The 23882-nt window shown below is 46.4% G+C and overlaps 1 protein-coding gene across 1 annotated transcript in view; it reads left to right on the forward strand.

Moving 5' to 3' along the window:
- LOC105275698 overlaps positions 1-23882 on the forward strand; it is a 60065-nt gene that overhangs the window by 31435 nt on the left and 4748 nt on the right. The window contains exons 3-4 of the mRNA XM_011332732.3: positions 17543-17686; positions 20609-20934. Coding sequence (XP_011331034.1) covers positions 17543-17686; positions 20609-20934 — 470 coding nt within the window. The remainder of the gene's footprint in view (positions 1-17542; positions 17687-20608; positions 20935-23882) is intronic.

Here is a 23882-nt window from a genome sequence, read left to right on the forward strand (position 1 = left end):
CGCAGGGTGGAAGATGCGCGCAACCTGCAGCTTCCTCGCGGATTGTAATGCGCAGAATGTAATGGTGTAATAATACGGTGTAATGGCCTCTGGAAAACGGTCGCTCCTTTTCCTCGTAATTCATCGCACACGCGCTTCTCAACGCATAACGTCCTGTCTCATAGTCAGTCACGGCTGTGTGGATGTATAATATAATTGAAAATTGAATAGAGAAGCTGTCCCGCGGAGAGCCATCGTCATTATGTAAATATTTCTTTTTAATCAAGTTTATCTCTGAAGGTGCTCGCGTGTCACATGAATCTTCGTGTTACCTCACTATGCACGCTCGATCAGCACACCAGCGGATTTGACTCAGAAGTGGAATACCCATAAGAAGCAGGCCGACCAGTCGTGGAATTAACAGCACTTTCGAAACACTCTATATAATTGCCGCGGAGATCCACGTTGCGGAGAGCTCTAATGCTTTTCGCTTGGCTAGCGCTCGATTCCTGATATTACGAGATCGCAAGGTCACGCTGCGCTACAGGTAATAAGGGAAATATACAGAGTTGCGATTCTTTCCGGCAAACCGGTCACGAGGATCCCTGAGGGATATGCACACTGCGCATTATGTTGCAATGTCAGAACGGTGCACGAGCGTCCGCGCGCGAATGCGGATCGGCCGCATCGCACGCGCGATGCATTCCTTCGAAAGCGAACAGAGTGCGACGGCCGGGCGCTAACAATACTCGTAGGTATGCCAGCCATTCTATTAGCCGCCTTCGTTTCGCGGTGAAACGCAAAACGGCCAAAGTGCAGTTGCACGCGACGGCCGCAAGTCGGCTGCGGATTCCTGAAGCCCGTATCAGGCTATGATTTTAAAGATTCAGATTATGATTTGTATATTTTTGAGATTTGTCAGGAGTTAATAATATAATATAATAGCAGAAATTAATAAGGCGAAATCATTAAGTTTTATAGACATGCAATAGAATGACGCGTATCGTTGTCAGAAGTGTAACTTTCAACTTGGCAGCGAAGTCATCTCGTTAAATCAAGCACTTTTTTGCTCACTTTATATTGTAAGAGGCGAAAAATAACTAGGAGACTGCCTTAGATTTGAACTCGAACTCTCCGGGATCCCTGGTTCACACACCTAGGTCTTACGCTGTATGGCCAATACTCCTACTGTTGTGATCAATTTGTTTTCATTCCGATCCTCTATACAACCTGTCAGTCTCGACTATCTTTCCAGATCTTACAGCTCGGCCAGCCTGACATTACATTCGTCCCCGAATGTCTCCAAATCGTCGGTTCACTCCACTTGAGTCCCTCCCAACCTCCATTTTTGGTTCACTCTTCTGAGTCCCTCCCAACATCCATTTTTGGTTCACTCTTCTGAGTCCCTCCCAACCTCCATGTTGGTTCACTCCTCTGAGTCCTTCCCAATCTCCATGTTGGTTCACTCCTCTGAGTCCGTCCCGACCTCCATGTTCAGGCTTCACTACCGACCAGCTGCTTCTCAACTCCCTCCTCTCCGAGGGGTAGCGGATGAATCTCAACTGTCTTCGAGGGGTAGCGGATTTTATCCCACTTCTGAATTGTAAGAGGCGAAAAATAACTAGGAGACTGCCTTAGATTTGAACTCGAACTCTCCGGGATCCCTGGTTCACACGCCTAGGTCTTAGGTTGTACGGCCAATACTCCTACTGTTGTGATCAACTTGTTTTCATTCCGATCCTCTATACGACCTGTCAGTCTCGACTATCTTTCCAGATCTTACAGCTCGGCCAGCCTGACATTACATTCGTCCCCGAATGTCTCCAAATCGTCGGTTCACTCCACTTGAGTCCCTCCCAACCTCCATTTTTGGTTCACTCTTCTGAGTCCCTCCCAACATCCATTTTTGGTTCACTCTTCTGAGTCCCTCCCAACCTCCATGTTGGTTCACTCCTCTGAGTCCGTCCCGACCTCCATGTTCAGGCTTCACTACCGGCCAGCTGCTTCTCAACTCCCTCCTCTCCGAGGGGTAGCGGATGAATCTCAACTGTCTTCGAGGGGTAGCGGATTTTATCCCACTTCTGAATTGTAAGAGGCGAAAAATAACTAGGAGACTGCCTTAGATTTGAACTCGAACTCTCCGAGATCCCTGGTTCACACGCCTAGGTCTTAGGCTGTACGGCCAATACTCCTACTGTTGTGACCAACTTGTTTTCATTCTGATCCTCTATACGACCTGTCAGTCTCGACTATCTTTTCAGATCTTACAGCTCGGCCAGCCTGACATTACATTCGTCCCCGAATGTCTCCAAATCGTCGGTTCACTCCACTTGAGTCCCTCCCAACCTCCATTTTTGGTTCACTCTTCTGAGTCCCTCCCAACATCCATTTTTGATTCACTCTTCTGAGTCCCTCCCAACCTCCATGTTGGTTCACTCCTCTGAGTCCTTCCCAATCTCCATGTTGGTTCACTCCTCTGAGTCCGTCCCGACCTCCATGTTCAGGCTTCACTACCGGCCAGCTGCTTCTCAACTCCCTCCTCTCCGAGGGGTAGCGGATGAATCTCAACTGTCTTCGAGGGGTAGCGGATTTTATCCCACTTCTGAATTGTAAGAGGCGAAAAATAACTAGGAGACTGCCTTAGATTTGAACTCGAACTCTCCGAGATCCCTGGTTCACACGCCTAGGTCTTAGGCTGTACGGCCAATACTCCTACTGTTGTGATCAACTTGTTTTCATTCCGATCCTCTATACGACCTGTCAGTCTCGACTATCTTTCCAGATTTTACAATATTAATTTAATTAAAAAATATTAAATTAGATAATTATATAAATATCTACACATCTTATCTATGTAATGGCGAGGAACGTCCGACATCTCTACAAGAGAGAGCCTCCGGAAAACGATGCGACCGAGAGAGCGGAGAGAAAAGGCGCACCAGATTAGTCAGTAGACAGTGTCGGCCGCGGCCAGCCTGTCCGGAAGAAATCGAGAGTGACTCCGGGACGCGAGAGCCGGGACAAGGTCGTAATCCCGCGGTTGGAAAGGAGAGAAAGCATTTAGCTCTCAATCTTGCTGGCTCGCCTCCTCGAAAGTATTGTAGCGTTGCGTAACCGCGCTCGATCATCGGTGCCGAGACAAGCGAGGCGGACAGCCGGCCTCCCGTCATTTTTGCGGCTGATACTTTGCTTCTTGCGGGTCATGAATATCGTGAAAGCGCATGTCGTGATGCTGACTGCCGCGAAGAGTATCTGGATCGCGTGATTCTCGATGGAAAGTCGAGATATTGCTCGCATCTCCGTCACCACACGTAATTCTGCGTTTATCGAGTTCGATGAAGGAGCGAGAGATAAAGAGAAAGGAGTGGGGGAGAGGTGAGAGGAAGAGAAAGAGAGAGAGGACTGATGGATGGTCCAGACGACTCACTCTCTTGCACGGACGCGAGCGTGGGATGCGAAGGTCGACGACCCGACATCGCGAGGATCCCGTCAAGGTCGCGCCGAGCGGTCGAGCGTCACGAATTTCGCACGATTATGTGAGCGTCAGGCTTGGGGGTGCTTAAAACCATCGATACCCGATGCTTACGCTCGACGATGGGGTGAAGCAAAAATTTGGACGCTAATTTCGTAATCGTCTGGTATTATCACGTGCTAATCTCGCGACTCTGTACTGTTCAAACGTTCGAGAGAAGTAGTCGGTTTCTGGTTGCTGTTTAGATTGCAATTATATGTTAATTCTAACAAGTGTTGTTCCATACGGTATGTTTCACGCGGTAAAATCAACGTTGCGTAACGCGCGGGGAAATTTCACATCGTAAATTTCCGAGCATAAATATTTGCAGAAGAGAACAAATTGCGCGCGACGTAATGCGAAACAAATTGCCTTTCGATCGTTAGCCGGTTCCTTATCGTTATCGATTTCTACCGACACAGTTGTAAGACAGAGTCGTTTAAAACCTGTCTAAACCTGTCTTTTGTGCGCCGGCAACGCCGGTAATAGATTCTTCCTACAACTTCCGACAATCTAACGCCGGAAGTCGTAACGATTCATTGCGTTTCTTCGACCTATTAACATCCGAGTCGACAGAATCGTTAGTGAAAATAATGAGACTTGATTGTTCAACAAAAAAAAAGGACAAAAATACATTAATCGCACCTGTATAATATTGGACATTTCCACATGAACATTTTAAAAGATTCCAAAAAATAATTCCAGATTTTATGAAATATCAACTAATGCATTCCACGAATAAAACTTTGATAAAAATTACGAAATAAATAAAAACAAAGATGTTTACGACAATCTTTCCTCAAGCTATCTGTTGAAATAGAAGATTCATCCCACTCTTCATCGTCTGCAGAACATTGTTACGTACGTTCAAGGTACCGGTTGTAATACATCGATCAGCGGCGGTTAGCGTTGAACAAGACAATCCGCGGTTTCAATGTACTTCGCGTTTTCATTGAACGGGCGCTCCTTGAGTGGAATGGCTTCGAATCATCGCTCCCGACCTTCGTAATCTGGCACGTCCGAGACACGGCCAATTCTTCGAGGACGTACGGTAGTAATCGACTCGATCATTTGTCAATCGCGACGCCGCGGATATTCTATTAGGGGTGTGATTTAGGTTTGAGGGTTTTTTTGCTCAAAAACGCATGTATTTAAATATGATAATGAATGAATACCTTAATCAAAATATTTTCCTTCGTTTTCTATAACTTTTTCCCATCTTTCTGGCAAGAGATGGATTCCACCACGATAAAATCACTCTTCTTTTCAGTTCATCCATTCGTCGACGAATTTTCGCACTTCTTCCAAATTATCAAAGTGTGTATCCTCTAAAGCGTGTTGCATCCACCGGAACAAATAATAATCGCATGGAGCAATGTCCGGAGAAGACTTGCCATTCGAGCTCTAATAGTGTTTGTTTCACTGATAACGCAACGTGAGGTCGAGCGTTGTCACGAAGAAGAATCACTTTCCGTCGTTTACTCGCAATTGCTGGTCGTTTTTCGTCCAATGCTTGCTTCAACTTGTACAATTGGTGTCGATAACGATCAGCCGTGACAGTCTCATGCGGATTTAACAGCTCATAGTACACTATCCCACCAAATACAGAGCATTACTTTTCAACCGTGAATATTGCGTCTCGGAGTGGAGAATGTTGATGGTTCGCCTGGATCCACCCATGATTTTCTGCGTTTCGGATTATCAAAATAGATCCACTTTTCATCCCCAGTAACGATCCGAGACAAAAGACTCTTCTTTTTTTGCCTGGCGATCAATGAAATGCAAATGTTCAAATGGCACTTTCCGATAATTGATGTCGAACCCATTTCCCTTCTTTCTGAAGTTTTTCCATTTCATGTAAATGTTTGGTAACTGTTGTACGATCAACATTTAATGCTCTGGCAAGAGATGGATTCCACCACGATAAAATCACTCTTCTTTTCAGTTCATCCATTCGTCGACGAATTTTCGCACTTCTTCCAAATTATGAAAGTGCGTATCCTCTAAAGCGTGTTGCATCGACCGGAACAAATAATGATCGCATGGAGCAATGTCCGGAGAAGACTTGCCATTCAAGCTCTAATAGTGTTTCTTTCACTGATAACGCAACGTGAGGTCGAGCGTTGTCACGAAGAAGAATCACTTTCCGTCGTTTACTCGCAATTGGTGGTCGTTTTTGGTCCAATGCTTGCTTCAACTTGTACATTTGGTGTCGATAACGATCAGCCGTGACAGTCTCATGCGGATTTAACAGCTCATAGTACACTATCCCACCAAATACAGAGCATTACTTTTCAACCGTCAATATTGCGTCTCGGAGTGGATGTTGATGGTTCGCCTGGATCCACCCATGATTTTTTGCGTTTCGGATTATCAAAATAGATCCACTTTTCATCCCCAGTAACAATCCGAGACAAAGACTCTTCTTTTTTTGCCTGGCGATCAACGAAATGCAAATGTTCAAATGGCACTTTCCGATAATTGATGTCGAACCCATTTCCCTTCTTTCTGAATGTTTCCCATTTCATGTAAATGTTTGGTAACTGTTGTACGATCAACATTTAATGCTCTGGCAAGTTCTGAAGTGGATTCTGTTGGATTTTCGTGCAATAATGCTTGCAAATCTGCATTTTCAAGCTTTCTTGGTTGTCCCGAGCGTTCTTTGTCCTTCACATCAGTATGACCACTTTTAAAGCGTCTAAACCAGTATTCACACGTCTTAATTGATGGGGCAGAATCACCACAAGTTTCCACAAGAATTCTATAACCGTCAGCCGCAGTTTTGTTTTGATTAAAAAACAAAAGCAACGCATGTCGAAAATGCTGTTTCGGAAGTTGCATTTTTACGATGATATAAACACGACTGTTATTGCATCTACTGCTATAATGCTACTAAATGTCATGGATAATGTCAAGACTGTAAGAAACAACAGTTATCGGAAACAGCTATTGGAACAAACTGACACTACAGCCATCTGTTGCAAAATCCTCAAAACTAAATCACACTCCTAATAGATCCTTTTAATCAGTGATTCGCCTCGAGCGGCCGTCCAGATTTGCGAGATCCTGCGGATCTCTTTCTTAGCGAGAGTTCTCGATACCGCGACATCTAGAAGGGCAGGCGAAAACGCAGGCATTTGCGAGTGATTCTTGTGAAAGAAAAAGGAAGAAAAAGAGACGGAGCCTTATCCTCTCCTCTGCTCTCTCCTCGATCTCTCTTTTCCTCTGCGCGTTCCTCTTTCACTCGCGTGCATCGTCTACCATGGAGGTTGATAGGTCAACTAGGAAGCCGCACCGCGCCGGGATACGCGCGTACGCATGCGAGTATAATTACGCTACGCAGGTACACGCGGATCGCGCGTTATGCAATCACGTGTGCGTGAGTCGCGTCACGCATCGTATGTTACGCCTACGTTCGTGTTGCTTTCCGTTGCGATTCGCATCGTCGCGACGTGGAGAAAAATTGTGAGAAGGGAGGTTTCGAAAGGGAAGATTATTTTTCTCTCTCAGTGGCAAACGTACCACAAATATTTGAATTCTTCGGATTTTACGTAATCCTATCATGATCGAAGTACTTTTCGATTTATTATCAGGATATAATAAAAAATAATAATAAGTTGCAAGTGATTAGTTGCAGGCGGGAAATTAGTCTCGCGTTTTCAGTGGTGTCTTTAAAAGTTCTTTATACGCCGCGACGTACAATTTCAGTGAAATCTGAATAGCCTTTCGCGCGACAGAAGTTACTCGAGTTGCACGGTTTGGGAAAGAAGGAAGCGCTCTTACAATACCGTTCGAGTTCCTGTATTCAGCGGCATAGAACTCGCTGGAAAGCACTTCGCGGAAGCTTCCCTCGCGGTATAATGCGTTTATCAGATCCGCAGTGGCACATTGCACCGCTCTGAGAAAAACTCGGCGAGGAGAGCAGCGCGATGCGTATCTGTTAGAAATTTACATATCGAGATAATAGGCAATAAATAATAAAGCGGTACGTCGAGAGATTGCGTAAAGATTGCAATGTTGCGACACGCTTTATAAAAAGAAAATTCAACTGCTCGCGCTTTCTTGTTGTCGAGCGTCATGTTTATAACGAAGTTACCGCGTGAAGTTACGTCATTAAATGCGATAACCTGCCGTCTGTCATCCTCCCGCTTTATATCGTAAATGTTTGCCAAGTTTTCCATCACGCGGAAATATTCGTTACTTTCTCGATTTTAAGAAAGACATGAGGACATTGAAAATCGACTGCAAAATTCGAGCAACGTCTGGCATCCCAAACAAAGCGAAGAAAAATTTGAAATGGGTAACTCGTTAGAATGAAAATTTATTCCTTCACGAAAATTCGCAAGATAAGCACGTAAGTTTTTATCAACAGATGGATTTTAAGCAACAAGCATAATACCAGATCCGATTTCTTGATTTGAAGTAACTGCAAATTGTCCAAGAAAATGTGCAGGAGAAACGAGAAATCTTCCAGACGAAGCCGCAGAACGCACTCCGGCAGAAGGCGAGCCGCGCTTCGAAATTCTCTGTCCGATTTCGTGCTCACGCAATCGAGGGGTGACCGAGGGAGGTCAATGTGGCGAAACGTTAGCGGTACAGAGGAATCGGAATTATTTTCTAGGCGCGTTCGATCTTTGGCCGCGGCGGGCGGCCGCACGAAGTCGATCGCTATCGACAGAGACAAACGATTTAGGAGAAAACGGAGATCACAGTTGGACGCGTACATGGACACGTTGTCGCCCATCAAGAAGAAAGGCGCTACGTGCATTCCGACGTCAGGTTCGCGACAGCGGAGTGATCGGCAGTCCGAGGACCCTTTTGAGCGCGTCGGAGATCGCCGGGCAGATCTCGGCTCTCAGACAGTTCGGCTCGAGCGAAACGGGACAGGCTGATGCCAGCCTCGAGAAGAACATCGGGACCGATTGGGTAATCACCGATCTGGACTCGAGGAGCGAGAAGGTTTTAGAGTTCCTGCACACCCCCGAGAGCTTTGAGGACCGGACGAACGAAGATTCTTCTTCTTCATATCTGGCGGAATTCGACAAGAGCAAAAACGAGGGTGAGAGTCACCGAGAATTTTTCGAGAGTACGAATCGCGTTGTATCCCCGTGTCCTTTGGAAACAGGGGAGAGAGAAACTTTCATGGCAGCTGTAAGAAGCACGAGAAGCTCGTGCATCGAGGGAAAGCTGGAGACAAGGAGTGACCGCGCAGAAATTCAGTGTGACGTTTCAAGGAGCGCGAATGTCGTACAAGGTGCAATTGAAGAGCCGTCGATGCCGATCGAGAGTGGTTACCCGCCAATCAGGCGGGCCGTTCATCATCGATTCGAGGCACCTCGAATCTCGCGGCGCGAAACCCCCATGAAGGACGTAGAGAGGGAGAAAATGGGGACGAGCTTCGGTCATAGGGTTCGACACGGTCAAAGTGCGGCTTTTTCTCTTTTTCACCGGCCGGACAGTTACTCGCCCAAGTCCGATAACGATCGGTCCGTTGCTGATAAATTGCCGATCTTCGTCGCGAGGACCTCGCAAGGCGAGCTCGCGACGGTGAAGGACGCTGCCGAGGCGAGCGGTGAAAACGTGCGCTCCCGAGGCGTGTACCTGGACGAGGACTATCACTTCCTGATGTCGCTTCATCGTCAGCTGAACGGCATGCCGCTGGTGAGGAAAATGAAAGTGAAAGCGAAGATACAGACGATATTTTACGAAGAGGTGCGCGCGAGAATTCGCGAGCCGCGCGCCACGGCGTGAGAATAATCCTGCGTTATGTAGCGCTCAGGAAGGAAAGTGCTATTAAAATATTTTACCACCGTACCAACCGTCCTGTTTTTTTTTACAGAAGAGAATCACACTTGTATGTGACTTATACGTCTCGTCCTGTCCTGTGTATCGCGTGCGGCAATTTTGCGAGATTTGGCCTTTGACTTTCGTGAACAAACATGTCTACGATCTAAAGAGAGCGACAATAAAATTTCAATTTATCACAAATCTCGATCACTCGTACTTCAACAGATTTACGAGATGTACGTCACACTAAAGCATCACGCGCGTATGTGCGCGCGTAACGAGCCACATACACGCGCATAACGCATGCCGGAGAAAAACGGGCAATGATGCAGCGATCAAGGGAGAAGCTGGAGGGAAGCTGGACCACGGGAGGAGGAGGGGGGGGGGGCGTTGTTACATTGCATAAAAGGAAAAAAATCGCAGCGAGCCGGTAATTTGCCGGTTGATCGTTATTTATTGTGATCTTCGTGCTACGCGGGCGGACATTTGCATGCGAAATTGGCGATGGCATAAGGGCATGAATCTCCTCACGCACGGCCTCACGTAGCGTCGGGGAGCGGGACGCGAGTGGGCAACGGGGCCTGCCTTATGCAATTGTACGTTGAACGGTGGTCAGGGATCGGGCCCGGCCGTCTCTCCGTGTTGGCACGTTGACACGTACCATTTATACCTCATCATGTCCGCGGAAGATCGGCCGCGGCGAACGAGCGAGCGAGCGAGCGACCAGCTGGAAAAGGAACGCCGGGACCCGCCCCCTCCGGTACCCCGGCTGGCCCCGTCCAGCCTGTCCGCCGTTTTGCACGTCACTCGCGGCCAGGAACGCGGCAAATTGAAGGTGTCAGTCGCGATGGAATATAGATCGAGGGGGGCGGGTATCCGTCCGCGTGCCCGACGTCGAGAGCGAAATTCCACGGCGGCCGATTCCGCGGGGTGATACGCTCGCATCACGAGGATACGCGGCGGAGAACATCCTTGATCCGGAGCGCGGCCGCACGAGGACAGGACGTCGCGGAGATTATCTGGACAACGGTAAATCCCGGTTGGCCGAGCAAGCGCGAATTTAACTGATTTATTTAAACACAACGCGCCTCTTCCACGACGCGGAGCTGTCCTTAATTCGCTTCAATTAGGTGTTTTGTGGGTCAGTGCGATTTACGGGGTATACGCGTGCTCGTGGACGCGCGACGGATGCTCGGAGATGCGCGATCGACCGCGGTCCATCGACTAGCAATCCAGCAGGAATATCTTGCATCCGATAAGCACCGAGACATCTTGCCGGGGCAAAGAACGAATAACGGTGGCGGACGCGGCCTGTCATTACTTAATCAGAGATCTGCTCCAGTTTGCCGACAATGTAGCTGGTTCACCGTTGGCAGATCGGACGCGGCCACGTGAACGGGTATCCTCGCTGGCAGACGGATAATTTCATGCACCGAGTAGCACCGGTAGCGAAATAACTCGACGAGTCGAGTCTCTCTCGGCAGGTCTCTAAACGAATCGTCGCTCGCCGAGCGTTGGAAATCAGGGAGCGCACGCCGAGTGGCCGTGCCGCTCATTATGAAATCTTAAGGGGGGAGCCTGCTTTAGAACGCTGAAAATAAGGTATATTTTACGAATTGTTTTTGGAGAAACTATACAGCGGATCATTATAAAACTTTGATGCATTTGTTAGTACATGTTTAAAGATAAAAAAAATTATTTTTTTATTTGAATATATCGCCTGTAGAGGTCGTCCTGGAGGCATCTTAGTGCAGCCGGCATTGTAAATTGGCGAGCATTCTCCTGCCTCCAAATTTCATCCAAACTGAAAAATTGAAATATCTTCTCGTTATTTATGAATTCCCATCGTCGATGAACCAAAGAGAGAAGAAAAAAGTTGGAAAAGTGCCAAAATGGTGGAGCTTAGAACACAAAAGCACGATTTTTAGGCAAAGGTTTTGAACTTTTTCATGCAAAAATAATTGTTTAGCTTAATGTTTTTATGAATATTAAAGGTTCATCGACGATGGGAATTCATAAATAACAAGAAAATATTTCAATTTTTCAGTTTGGATGAAATTTGGAGGCAGGAGAATGCTCACCAATTTACAATGCCGGCTGCACTAAGATGCCTCCAGGACGACCTCTACAGGCGATATATTCAAATAAAAAAATAATTTTTTTTATCTTTAAACATGTACTAATAAATGCATCAAAGTTTTATAATGATCCGCTGTATAGTTTCTCCAAAAACAATTCGTAAAATATACCTTATTTTCAACGTTCTAAAGCAGGCTCCCCCCTTAATGGCCGTGCCCGGCCGCAGGACAATGAGGCAGGGGCGGACGCCGGCCTCTCGACTCCAGGACTCGTCATTTTTGCAGCACAATTAAGAGACCTTATTAAACAAACACGTCGCTTCTTACTTTGCATAGAAATTAAAAACAAAATTGACCGGAACAAGACAAACTTGTGACTTTTCAAAATTGTTTTCGACAGTCTCTCGAGGTCACAGCGAAATAATTTTTTTATCTTTAAACATGTACTAATAAATGCATCAAAGTTTTATAATGATCCGCTGTATAGTTTCTCCAAAAAAATTCGTAAACTTATACCTTATTTTCAACGTTCTAAAGCATGCTCCCCCCTTAAGAGCTAACGGCCGTGACGTAATGCCGGGAGACGAGCGGACTCAACGAAATGTTAATTGCGTGACAATATTCCGCGATGATACTCTCTCGTGTTAGCTCGCTACGGCATCGATCGTCTCTCCCGAATCTCTCTCGCGATCGGGAAGCAACGATCACGCGGCAAGATTGATGAATACGCATGACTTTTCGAAGATGAAGAAAATTTGCAAGACAGTCTTCCGCGAGGAGTTACGCGTTCCCAGACAAAGTTTCATCAATTTCTATGCGTGAGCTGAGCGTGCACCGCCGCGCATCCGCGTACACGTGGCTGCGTGCGGGCGGCGATTACGCAACGTGAAAGTTCGCCGATGGAATTCACTCTTACTTCGTGCTCGCCCTGACCTCCGAACGTGTAACGAGAGCGATCCGAATAATCTGGCTCGCTACGTACACCCGATTTGGCAATGCCAATCCCACCGCTTTAACAAGCGTCGATACGTATCGGCCAGTCCGCTCTTTTTTTCTTCTCTCGAGCGATTAGCATACGACTACGCGCGCCGGGTTACGTAACGAAACTAGATGGACCAGTGTCGTGCGCCGTTGAAAAGATTGATTGCCCGATAATCTCGCTGGAGATGGATACACGGAATTTTTTACATGTCCTCCTCAGTCATCGGATACACGAATGATGAATATTTAACCGAATTAATCCGCAAAACGCGTTTATCGCACGATTCACACACGTGATTAATCGATTCTGACTGGTATCGCCAATGTCAATGTCTCGTTTCCAGCAAATTAACATTTTTATTGGCCACCAAGGCCCCATGTGGGCGTGTGTCGGTCTCTTCGTACGATCCTGACATCCTTGGACGTTTCTTCCTTGCTGATTAGTTGTTACGTAAACCACAAAAGTGGCATCGGTGAGATAGAATAGAAACAAAGCCTTTGTCATGTTGATTGAGTCGTCGGGGCCGCTTCGGCACGGAAGGCGAGCGATTGAGACACAGAACTGTGCTTTCATGATTACACCGGATTACACCCGTAGGTCTGACGGCCGATTCGACATTTGGACGCGTACCGTGTGATGTTTGAGTAACGGTTCGTACCGAACCATGAAGTTTCCAAGGCTGGCCACTTGTGCCATATCCCGTAAACAACGTAACGGGCATGATGACTTCTCGAGTCTCCTTTGCCGACGAGCGATTTTATTATTATGAGTGCGATTTAGTTTTGAGGGTTTTTTTTGCTCAAAAACGCATGTATTTAAATATGATAATGAATGAATACCTTAATCAAAATATTTTCCTTCGTTTTCTATAACTTTTTCCCATCTTTCTGGCAAGAGATCGATTCCACCACGATAAAATCACTCTTCTTTTCAGTTGATCCATTCGTCGACGAATTTTCGCACTTCTTCCAAATTATCAAAGTGTGTATCCTCTAAAGCGTGTTGCATCCACCGGAACAAATAATAATCGCATGGAGCAATGTCCGGAGAAGACTTGCCATTCAAGCTCTAATAGTGTTTCTTTCACTGATAACGCAACGTCAGGTTGAGCGTTGTCACGAAGAAGAATCACTTTCCGTCGTTTACTCGCAATTGGTGGTCGGTTTTGGTCCAATGCTTGCTTCAACTTGTACAATTGGTGTCGATAACGATCAGCCGTGACAGTCTCATGCGGATTTAACAGCTCATAGTACACTATCCCACCAAATACAGAGCATTACTTTTCAACCGTCAATATTGCGTCTCGGAGTGGATGTTGATGGTTCGCCTGGATCCACCCATGATTTTCTGCGTTTCGGATTATCAAAATAGATCCACTTTTCATCCCCAGTAACAATCCGAGACAAAAGACTCTTCTTTTTTTGCCTGGCGATCAACGAAATGCAAATGTTCAAATGGCACTTTCCGATAATTGATGTCGAACCCATTTCCCTTCTTTCTGAAGTTTTTCCATTTCATGTAAATGTTTGGTAACTGTTGTACGATCAACATTTAATGCTCTGGCAAGAGATGGATTCCACCACGATAAAATCACTCTTCTTTTCAGTTGATCCATTCGTCGACGAATTTTCGCACTTCTTCCAAATTATCAAAGTGTGTATCCTCTAAAGCGTGTTGCATCCACCGGAACAAATAATGATCGCATGGAGCAATGTCCGGAGAAGACTTGCCATTCGAGCTCTAATAGTGTTTCTTTCACTGATAACGCAACGTGAGGTCGAGCGTTGTCACGAAGAAGAATCACTTTCCGTCGTTTACTCGCAATTGCTGGTCGGTTTTGGTCCAATGCTTGCTTCAACTTGTACAATTGGTGTCGATAACGATCAGCCGTGACAGTCTCATGCGGATTTAACAGCTCATAGTACACTATCCCACCAAATACAGAGCATTACTTTTCAACCGTCAATATTGCGTCTCGGAGTGGATGTTGATGGTTCGCCTGGATCCACCCATGATTTTCTGCGTTTCGGATTATCAAAATAGATCCACTTTTCATCCCCAGTAACAATCCGAGACAAAAGACTCTTCTTTTTTTGCCTGGCGATCAACGAAATGCAAATGTTCAAATGGCACTTTCCGATAATTGATGTCGAACCCGTTTCCCTTCTTTCTGAATTTTTCCCATTTCATGTAAATGTTTGGTAACTGTTGTACGATCAACATTTAATGCTCTGGCAAGTTCTGAAGTGGATCGTGTTGGATTTTCGTCCAATAATGCTTGCAAATCTGCATTTTCAAGCTTTCTTGGTTGTCCCGAGCGTTCTTTGTCCTTCACATCAGTATGACCACTTTTAAAGCGTCTAAACCAGTATTCACACGTCTTAATTGATGGGGCAGAATCACCACAAGTTTCCACAAGAATTCTATAACCGTCAGCCGCAGTTTTGTTTTGATTAAAAAACAAAAGCAACGCATGTCGAAAATGCTGTTTCGGAAGTTGCATTTTTACGATGATATAAACACGACTGTTATTGCATCTACTGCTATAATGCTACTAAATGTGATGGATAATGTCAAGACTGTAAGAAACAACAGTTATCGGAAACAGCTATTGGAACAAACTGACACTACAGCCATCTGTTGCAAAACCCTCAAAACTAAATCACACTCCTAATATATTTCTTTATTTATCGGTATATACACTCACACGGCGACGATTGCTGACTATGGAAGCGATCAACGGAACGAAGAGAGAAATCGATCCGAGGCGGAAGTGAGGAGGAAAAGAACGTTTTCCGGGCAGCGGCAGAGTATCGGCAGAACGATATCAGCAAGATAACAATTTGTCCCGCTCGCGATTAGGTCGCTCGCGCGGATTACTACCGGTTTCTGAAGCTAATGCGGCGTTGGTAAATAGGCATTCAAGGCGGCAGGATGTGTTGGAAGCGAAATCGAGGGCAAGATCGATTTCAGCGAGCTGCCGGTCGCTAATGAATGACGCGATCCGCGTAAAAGTCGTAATCGACGGCCGGCCGCGTAATCGATTTCCTCGCGCGTGGTGGACGTAGGCGGTACATCCGCGAGACAATTTCCGCGATTGCGATCGGTATCGCGAAGTGCGGCTCACGGAAGTCGCCGGGAAGTCGCGTGTGTTTTTTACTGTTTGTCGTCCGGCGGCGAACTCGCGAAAACGCTCGCCCGGTGCTCGTAAATCGCATGTAATGACGAGGTGTGAGGACGGCTACGCGAACGATCGGATCGGCGATCGATCGGGATACTTGATTCCATGATAATGCGCGCACTCGATATGATCGCGGCCTGATAGTGATAGAAACGTCCGCGCTAACGAGCGTTATTGGTGGCCGCGTTGTTGCGGATTGCGACTTTCTCCTCATTCGTAACCGGTCACGTTCGATTAATTGAAACTTGCCTCTATTGAAACTGTTCTCATCTATAACATCTCGTTGCGATATACTTTGCTTTCACCCGACGATTGTTACGGATCAGAGAAAGACGCGCGCGGAAGGTTTTACGGCGACGACTCGCGCGACGAGCGAGCGTAATTGCGTTTGATGCCGCCACTCCGCAAATTTGTCCCGGCGACAGGACGCGAGGTGAAAAAGGGAGGATCCTAATTAGGTCGAGCGGATTTATCGCGCGGTCGTTAACTCACGCGTTTATCTCTCCGTCCGCTGAATGGACATTACAATTTAATCTGGCTATCGCGCGCAGCTCGCGCGAAGGCCGATTAACGATTAAATCCGAAATTGCCTGTAAACGTCCGGACGTGCCGATGGCCGATAAAACATTCGTAATATCCGTTCGCGGAAAGGATGTTTCGCGGAAGGTTCACGAAGGGATCGTCCACGGGGATTCGTGCAACAGGCCCGCCGTAAATCAATTCGAAACGGCGGGTACGCGATGTATAAATCGCTTGCGAAACGATTCGACGATTTATATGCTCGTATTGTGAATTTCGCGCCGCGGCGCGATCGGAAGAGACAGAGAGGGAATGAGAGAGAGAGAGAGAGAGAGAGAATATACGGTTATATTCGGCTATAAATTTCCGCACGATCACTCCTGCGCCGCGCGCAAATCGACGACGTATTATCGATTTAATCGGCGAGCTCGCGTGACGCCGAGGATCCCCGCGGGTTCAATTTTCTTCCTCCCGATCCAAGTGGCTTTGATATTCAGTTAAGCGCAATCGTGCAATAATACGTACAATTAATTCACGCAACGACAAAGAAACTGACAAAGCCCGTCTGCAAATGAAAAATAAAAAATGAACAAATTGATCAATTCATCAGCGCATCTCACGTTGTTGAGATGCGTCGAGCCTAACGAGGTCTAAATCGCGCGCTCGATGAGGATCAGGAAGGCGGAATCGCGCGGGTAGCCTTAGGCGCGCGTAACGGTTGCAGGTTTAACGAAAATTGCAGTCGGGGCGCGGCATAACTCGATCAGCGTTATACGGCGACTTAAATTGCCTTTATGAAACTGGATCTTAGGCTCTCGTTAAGCCCAGGCCGTAAACGTCGATGTTCATTCCGAGAGCGGGCGCGTGCACACCCGCTCGTATTAACAAAGTGGGTCGAATTGACATTATGATTTCGCAAGGGATTATTAGCCGACTCCGCGGCGTTTTAATGGCGTGAGTGCGCGCACTCTCGGACGCGGATTTTATGAAACTAGTCGGCCGCTCGGCGCGGCCGGTTTTTCTGCTGTGCGAAAGCGCGCGCCTCAAACTGGAACGAGTTTCCGCGGAGCGTGCAGCAACGGTAACGTTTGTCACGTTCCACGGGGAACGAAGCCTGGCGAGGAGCGTTAACGAACGCGCCGCGGACGAAAGCAGCCGCGACGCGGAATGACGCTGCACGCGAGCGACCGCGCGCGTGTCGCGTCGCGCCTCGCCGCGTTCTGATGCTGGAAAGCGAAATCCCGAATGAATCCTGCATCAATGAAACACGGCCACTGCGCTTTACGAGTAGAACGGTGTTCTTCTATGGAAAATGCGAAGTGAGGAAGTCGGGTTTGGAGAACACCACGGTACGAATGGTTAATTTGTGCGAAACAGATGCGAGACGTCGGCGTACACAGGAAGCTGATTTTTTAAATGTTGTATTAACGGATGCGTGTACAAGTTCTCCTATTTAACTACCCGCCTCGTCCGACCGCATCTCATCTGTGCATCTTACGTTGCAGGCTGGTTCTCGGTGGTCTCCAACAACAGTGGTACCGGAAATGCCAGAGTGTACAGGAGAGTCGGCGCCCTGGTGCGCGCCGGAGTGCCCGCTTTCCTGCTGGCGAAGCCATTGAGGGCTTACACGCTGACGCATTCCAAAATGGGTGAGTCTTTTCGCCGGTAAATTATTTCTTCTCCCGTCATTTATGCTTGTTTCATCATTTATTTGTCTGTCGTGGACATCCATAATCCACGTGAAATTCTAGCGGACGTGTAAACTTTTAATCGTGCTGAGAAGGTATGACACGTCTATATTTAATTCAGATTTAGTAATTTACATAATTCTCTCCTCGCGCGTTCTGCCGCGAGTCGACCGGAGATTACCCGCGTATCTCGCGTCACATCTGGCACCCGTCGGGTTTATTATCCCGGCCAAGCCAAGTCCGCATTTTCCACGGGCCAACTGTCGCGGCTACGATTATCACCCGCTGCGATCTGCTGCCTGTGAAAATGCTGTCCGCGACGAGCTACAAACCGCGATTCGCGTAATCAGCTCGTTGACGGAGGATTTTTCCTCCCAAGCGGAAGATTGTTTCTGTGGAAAAATCTCCCCGCATCCGAGGAAACACAAAAAGTCGAAGTAAAAAATGCGAAATGATATGATAGTACAATTGCGAAATCAGTTCTCGTCAAAGTAACATAAAAAAGAATTCTGATTCACTTGTAATAAGACGATAAGTTAAATTTTTATAGGAGGTGCACTCTCGCACTCCCATCGTCGAGCTCGGATAATCTCCTCGAGTGCCGTGGCTGGCCGTGACACGAATGTCAACGTGTCCGTAGTGCGCCGCGCTCCGCCGCGCTCGAAACGCAGGCGAGGCGTTTACGCGCGTTTACGCGATACAAGCGCGCAACGCAACGCGCTCTCGGCGAAAGCGGGGCTTTACACGACTCGCGCGAGGAATACACGTGTGCAGCTCGATCGCGGTGCGGGCATTGCGCCATTATGCGCGCCTTCGTCACGATTATATGGTCGTGCCGGAAAAGAGAGATTCCTGCGAGCGGGCGCATCCCTCTCGCAGGTTTCCAGCTCGCGACGAGGCGGACCTGGACGGCTCGTATACCGTAAGGCCGCGTCGCGGTGTCGGTGTCCGTTATCCCGCGCGTTTATTGTCGTTAATTGCTCGCACCGCCCCGCCTTTTGATCGTACGCGCTAACGCGGCACGCCGCAACGGTACACGATCGATGCACGCGTCGACGGTTCATATGGGAATCCGCCGTTCCTGGAGAATATCAAGATGGTATCAAGCGGTTAGCCACACGTATTATTACGTCAGTAACGCGCGGAGAGACGCTCGGCAAGACGCGTTCCGACGAGACCGCGTACAATCGTGGGAAAAGCTGTTAAGCGTAATTAAAATCTCTGGGGAGTAGATACATGGTCGCACCATGTCGCGGTTTCACTTCAGGATCTACGCAGCCACCAATAGTTATTAAGGGGGGAGCCTGCTTTAGAACGCTGAAAATAAGGTATATTTTACGAATTGTTTTTGGAGAAACTATACAGCGGATCATTATAAAACTTTGATGCATTTATTAGTACATGTTTAAAGATAAAAAATTATTTTTTGATTTGAATATATCGCTTGTAGAGTTCGTCCTGGAGAAATCTTAGTGCAGCCGCGTCGCCGGCATTGCAAATTGGTGAGCATTCTCCTGCCTCCAAATTTCGTCTAAACTGAAAAATTGAAATATCTTCTCGTTATTTATGAATTCCCATCGTCGATGAACCAAAGAGAGAAGAAAAAAGTTGAAAAGTGTCAAAATGGTGGAGCTTAGAACACAAAAGTACGATTTTTAGGCAAAGGTTTTGAACTTTTTCATGCAAAAATAATTGTTTAACTTAATGTTTTTATGAATATTAAAGGTTCATCGACGATGGGAATTCATAAATAACGAGAACATATTTAAATTTTTCAGTTTGGATAAAATTTGGAGGCAGGAGAATGCTCGCCAATTTACAATGCCGGCTGCACTAAGATGCCTCCAGGACGACCTCTACAGGCGATATATTCAAATCAAAAAATAATTTTTTTATCTTTAAACATGTACTAATAAATGCATCAAAGTTTTATAATGATCCGCTGTATAGTTTCTCCAAAAAAATTCGTAAAATTATACCTTATTTTCAACGTTCTAAAGCAGGCTCCCCCCTTAATGGCCGTGCCCGGTCGCAGGACAATGAGGCAGGGGCGGACGCCGGCCTCTCGACTCCAGGACTCGTCATTTTTGCAGCACAATTAAGAGACCTTATTAAACAAACACGTCGCTTCTTACTTTGCATAGAAATTAAAAACAAAATTGACCGGAACAAGACAAACTTGTGACTTTTCAAAATTGTTTTCGACAGTCTCTCGAGGTCACAGCGAAATAATTTTTTTATCTTTAAACATGTACTAATAAATGCATCAAAGTTTTATAATGATCCGCTGTATAGTTTCTCCAAAAAAATTCGTAAACTTATACCTTATTTTCAACGTTCTAAAGCAGGCTCCCCCCTTAATGGAGTGTAGTTTGTTATATTGATCAGTTTAGGAAAATAGAAAATTCATTATGGTGTCTGGTCTCCTAGATTGATCTCCCTATATGTCCGTTGCGCGATACTGATAATCGAGATATTGCTGCACGGGTTGCCTCTCGACATTGCTACTGATCGCGTTGCACGACTCCGTTCTCGCCAGTGTTGCCATACATAAATAGCATGAGTTAACGCTAATGAGCTAATTAGTCGTGCGCTTGTTATTAACTTGCGTACCGCCTTTTACAAGCGCCGATTAATTATGAAGCAGCGTCGTAATCCTCCTTGAGTCAAACTCGACGACGCGTCAGATGCGCGCCGCTAATTGTAGTCGCGCGTGATTCCCGCGAAGTCAAGAGATGTTAATTCGAGTTTAATCGCACTTTAGGAGCCTCTCTCCCCAGACAACAATGACAGAATATTCAAGTCGAGTCGAGCAAAACTGCGCTTCGCAACTGCGAAGTTAAGTAAACCTGCACGTCAATTTGCGGGCGGCTTCTGTTGTAGAGAACGGAAACCTGCGGGCTCACTACACGAAGACGACGGTGCGCGCCGGCGAGGTCCTGCGCCTGACCGCCGTCTTCCAGGACACTCGGCGGGCACCGGTCGCCGGTGGCGTGTCCTCTGGAGTAATACCGGAGGGCAAGTGCTCGCGATCTTCGGAGAGGGACCAGTACGCCCAGTGCCTGGACTCCCACGGACACGAGCTGTTCGCTCCGCTCTCGGCCAGGGGCGAGTTCTACGCGACCTGTCAGAGCGGCAGCCTCGACACCGGCAGCGACGCGGTGCTCTACAGGGTTCACCAGCTCGCCAGGAGGGATCTGCCCCTGAGGGTAAGAAGGCTTCACCCGCCACGTCCTGAGATTAATAACGCCACGGCGCGGTCACTCCGATCCGTCTCGTGTCAGTCTCGCGACAAAAATCGGCTCTTGCCATTTTACGTAACAAAACGGCGAACGGCCCTTCGGCGTGAATTATTTTCACATACCAAAGCACGCGTGAAACAGAGGTTCATGAAACATTGAACTTATTAAAGTGTAGCAGGCAATGCCAATCTGCAAGGTGTGGTCTGATAGAAGCTTAACTCATCGCGTTTTATTAGGAGTGTGATTTAGTTTTGAGGGTTTTGCAACAGATGGCTGTAGTGTCAGTTTGTTCCAATAGCTGTTTCCGATAACTGTTGTTTCTTACAGTCTTGACATTATCCATGACATTTAGTAGCATTATAGCAGTAGATGCAATAACAGTCGTGTTTATATCATCGTAAAAATGCAACTTCCGAAACAGCATTTTCCACATGCGTTGCTTTTGTTTTTTAATCAAAACAAAACTGCGGCTGACGGTTATAGAATTCTTGTGGAAACTTGTGGTGATTCTGCCCCATCAATTAAGACGTGTGAATACTGGTTTAGACGCTTTAAAAGTGGTCATACTGATGTGAAGGACAAAGAACGCTCGGGACAACCAAGAAAGCTTGAAAATGCAGATTTGCAAGCATTATTGCACGAAAATCCAACACGATCCACTTCAGAACTTGCCAGAGCATTAAATGTTGATCGTACAACAGTTACCAAACATTTACATGAAATGGGAAAAATTCAGAAAGAAGGGAAACGGGTTCGACATCAATTATCGGAAAGTGCCATTTGAACATTTGCATTTCGTTGATCGCCAGGCAAAAAAAGAAGAGTCTTTGTCTCGGATTGTTACTGGGGATGAAAAGTGGATCTATTTTGATAATCCGAAACGCAGAAAATCATGGGTGGATCCAGGCGAACCATCAACATCCACTCCGAGACGCAATATTGACGGTTGAAAAGTAATGCTCTGTATTTGGTGGAATAGTGTACTATGAGCTGTTAAATCCGCATGAGACTGTCACGGCTGATCGTTATCGACACCAATTGTACAAGTTGAAGCAAGCATTGGACCAAAAACGACCAGCAATTGCGAGTAAACGACGGAAAGTGATTCTTCTTCGTGACAACGCTCGACCTCACGTTTCGTTATCAGTGAAACAAACACTATTAGAGCTCGAATGGCAAGTCTTCTCCGGACATTGCTCCATGCGATTATTATTTGTTCCGGTGGATGCAACACGCTTTAGAGGATACACACTTTCATAATTTGGAAGAAGTGCGAAAATTCGTCGACGAATGGATCAACTGAAAAGAAGAGTGATTTTATCGTGGTGGAATCCATCTCTTGCCAGAGCATTAAATGTTGATCGTACAACAGTTACCAAACATTTACATGAAATGGGAAACATTCAGAAAGAAGGGAAATGGGTTCGACATCAATTATCGGAAAGTGCCATTTGAACATTTGCATTTCGTTGATCGCCAGGCAAAAAAAGAAGAGTCTTTGTCTCGGATTGTTACTGGGGATGAAAAGTGGATCTATTTTGATAATCCGAAACGCAGAAAATCATGGGTGGATCCAGGCGAACCATCAACATCCACTCCGAGACGCAATATTCACGGTTGAAAAGTAATGCTCTGTATTTGGTGGAATAGTGTACTATGAGCTGTTAAATCCGCATGAGACTGTCACGGCTGATCGTTATCGACACCAATTGTACAAGTTGAAGCAAGCATTGGACCAAAAACGACCAGCAATTGCGAGTAAACGACGGAAAGTGATTCTTCGTCGTGACAACGCTCGACCTGACGTTGCGTTATCAGTGAAACAAACACTATTAGAGCTCGAATGGCAAGTCTTCTCCGGACATTGCTCCATACGATTATTATTTGTTCCGGTGGATGCAACACGCTTTAGAGGATACACACTTTCATAATTTGGAAGAAGTGCGAAAATTCGTCGACGAATGGATCAACTGAAAAGAAGAGTGATTTTATCGTGGTGGAATCCATCTCTTGCCAGAGCATTAAATGTTGATCGTACAACAGTTACCAAACATTTACATGAAATGGGAAACATTCAGAAAGAAGGGAAATGGGTTCGACATCAATTATCGGAAAGTGCCATTTGAACATTTGCATTTCGTTGATCGCCAGGCAAAAAAAGAAGAGTCTTTGTCTCGGATTGTTACTGGGGATGAAAAGTGGATCTATTTTGATAATCCGAAACGCAGAAAATCATGGGTGGATCCAGGCGAACCATCAACATCCACTCCGAGACGCAATATTCACGGTTGAAAAGTAATGCTCTGTATTTGGTGGGATAGTGTACTATGAGCTGTTAAATCCGCATGAGACTGTCACGGCTGATCGTTATCGACACCAATTGTACAAGTTGAAGCAAGCATTGGACCAAAAACGACCAGCAATTGCGAGTAAACGACGGAAAGTGATTCTTCTTCGTGACAACGCTCGACCTCACGTTTCGTTATCAGTGAAACAAACACTATTAGAGCTCGAATGGCAAGTCTTCTCCGGACATTGCTCCATGCGATTATTATTTGTTCCGGTGGATGCAACACGCTTTAGAGGATACACACTTTCATAATTTGGAAGAAGTGCGAAAATTCGTCGACGAATGGATCAACTGAAAAGAAGAGTGATTTTATCGTGGTGGAATCCATCTCTTGCCAGAGCATTAAATGTTGATCGTACAACAGTTACCAAACATTTACATGAAATGGAAAAACTTCAGAAAGAAGGGAAATGGGTTCGACATCAATTATCGGAAAGTGCCATTTGAACATTTGCATTTCGTTGATCGCCAGGCAAAAAAAGAAGAGTCTTTGTCTCGGATTGTTACTGGGGATGAAAAGTGGATCTATTTTGATAATCCGAAACGCAGAAAATCATGGGTGGAT

Source organism: Ooceraea biroi, chromosome 8 (genome assembly GCF_003672135.1).
Source record: "Ooceraea biroi isolate clonal line C1 chromosome 8, Obir_v5.4, whole genome shotgun sequence".
Taxonomy (NCBI): Eukaryota; Metazoa; Arthropoda; class Insecta; order Hymenoptera; family Formicidae; genus Ooceraea; species Ooceraea biroi.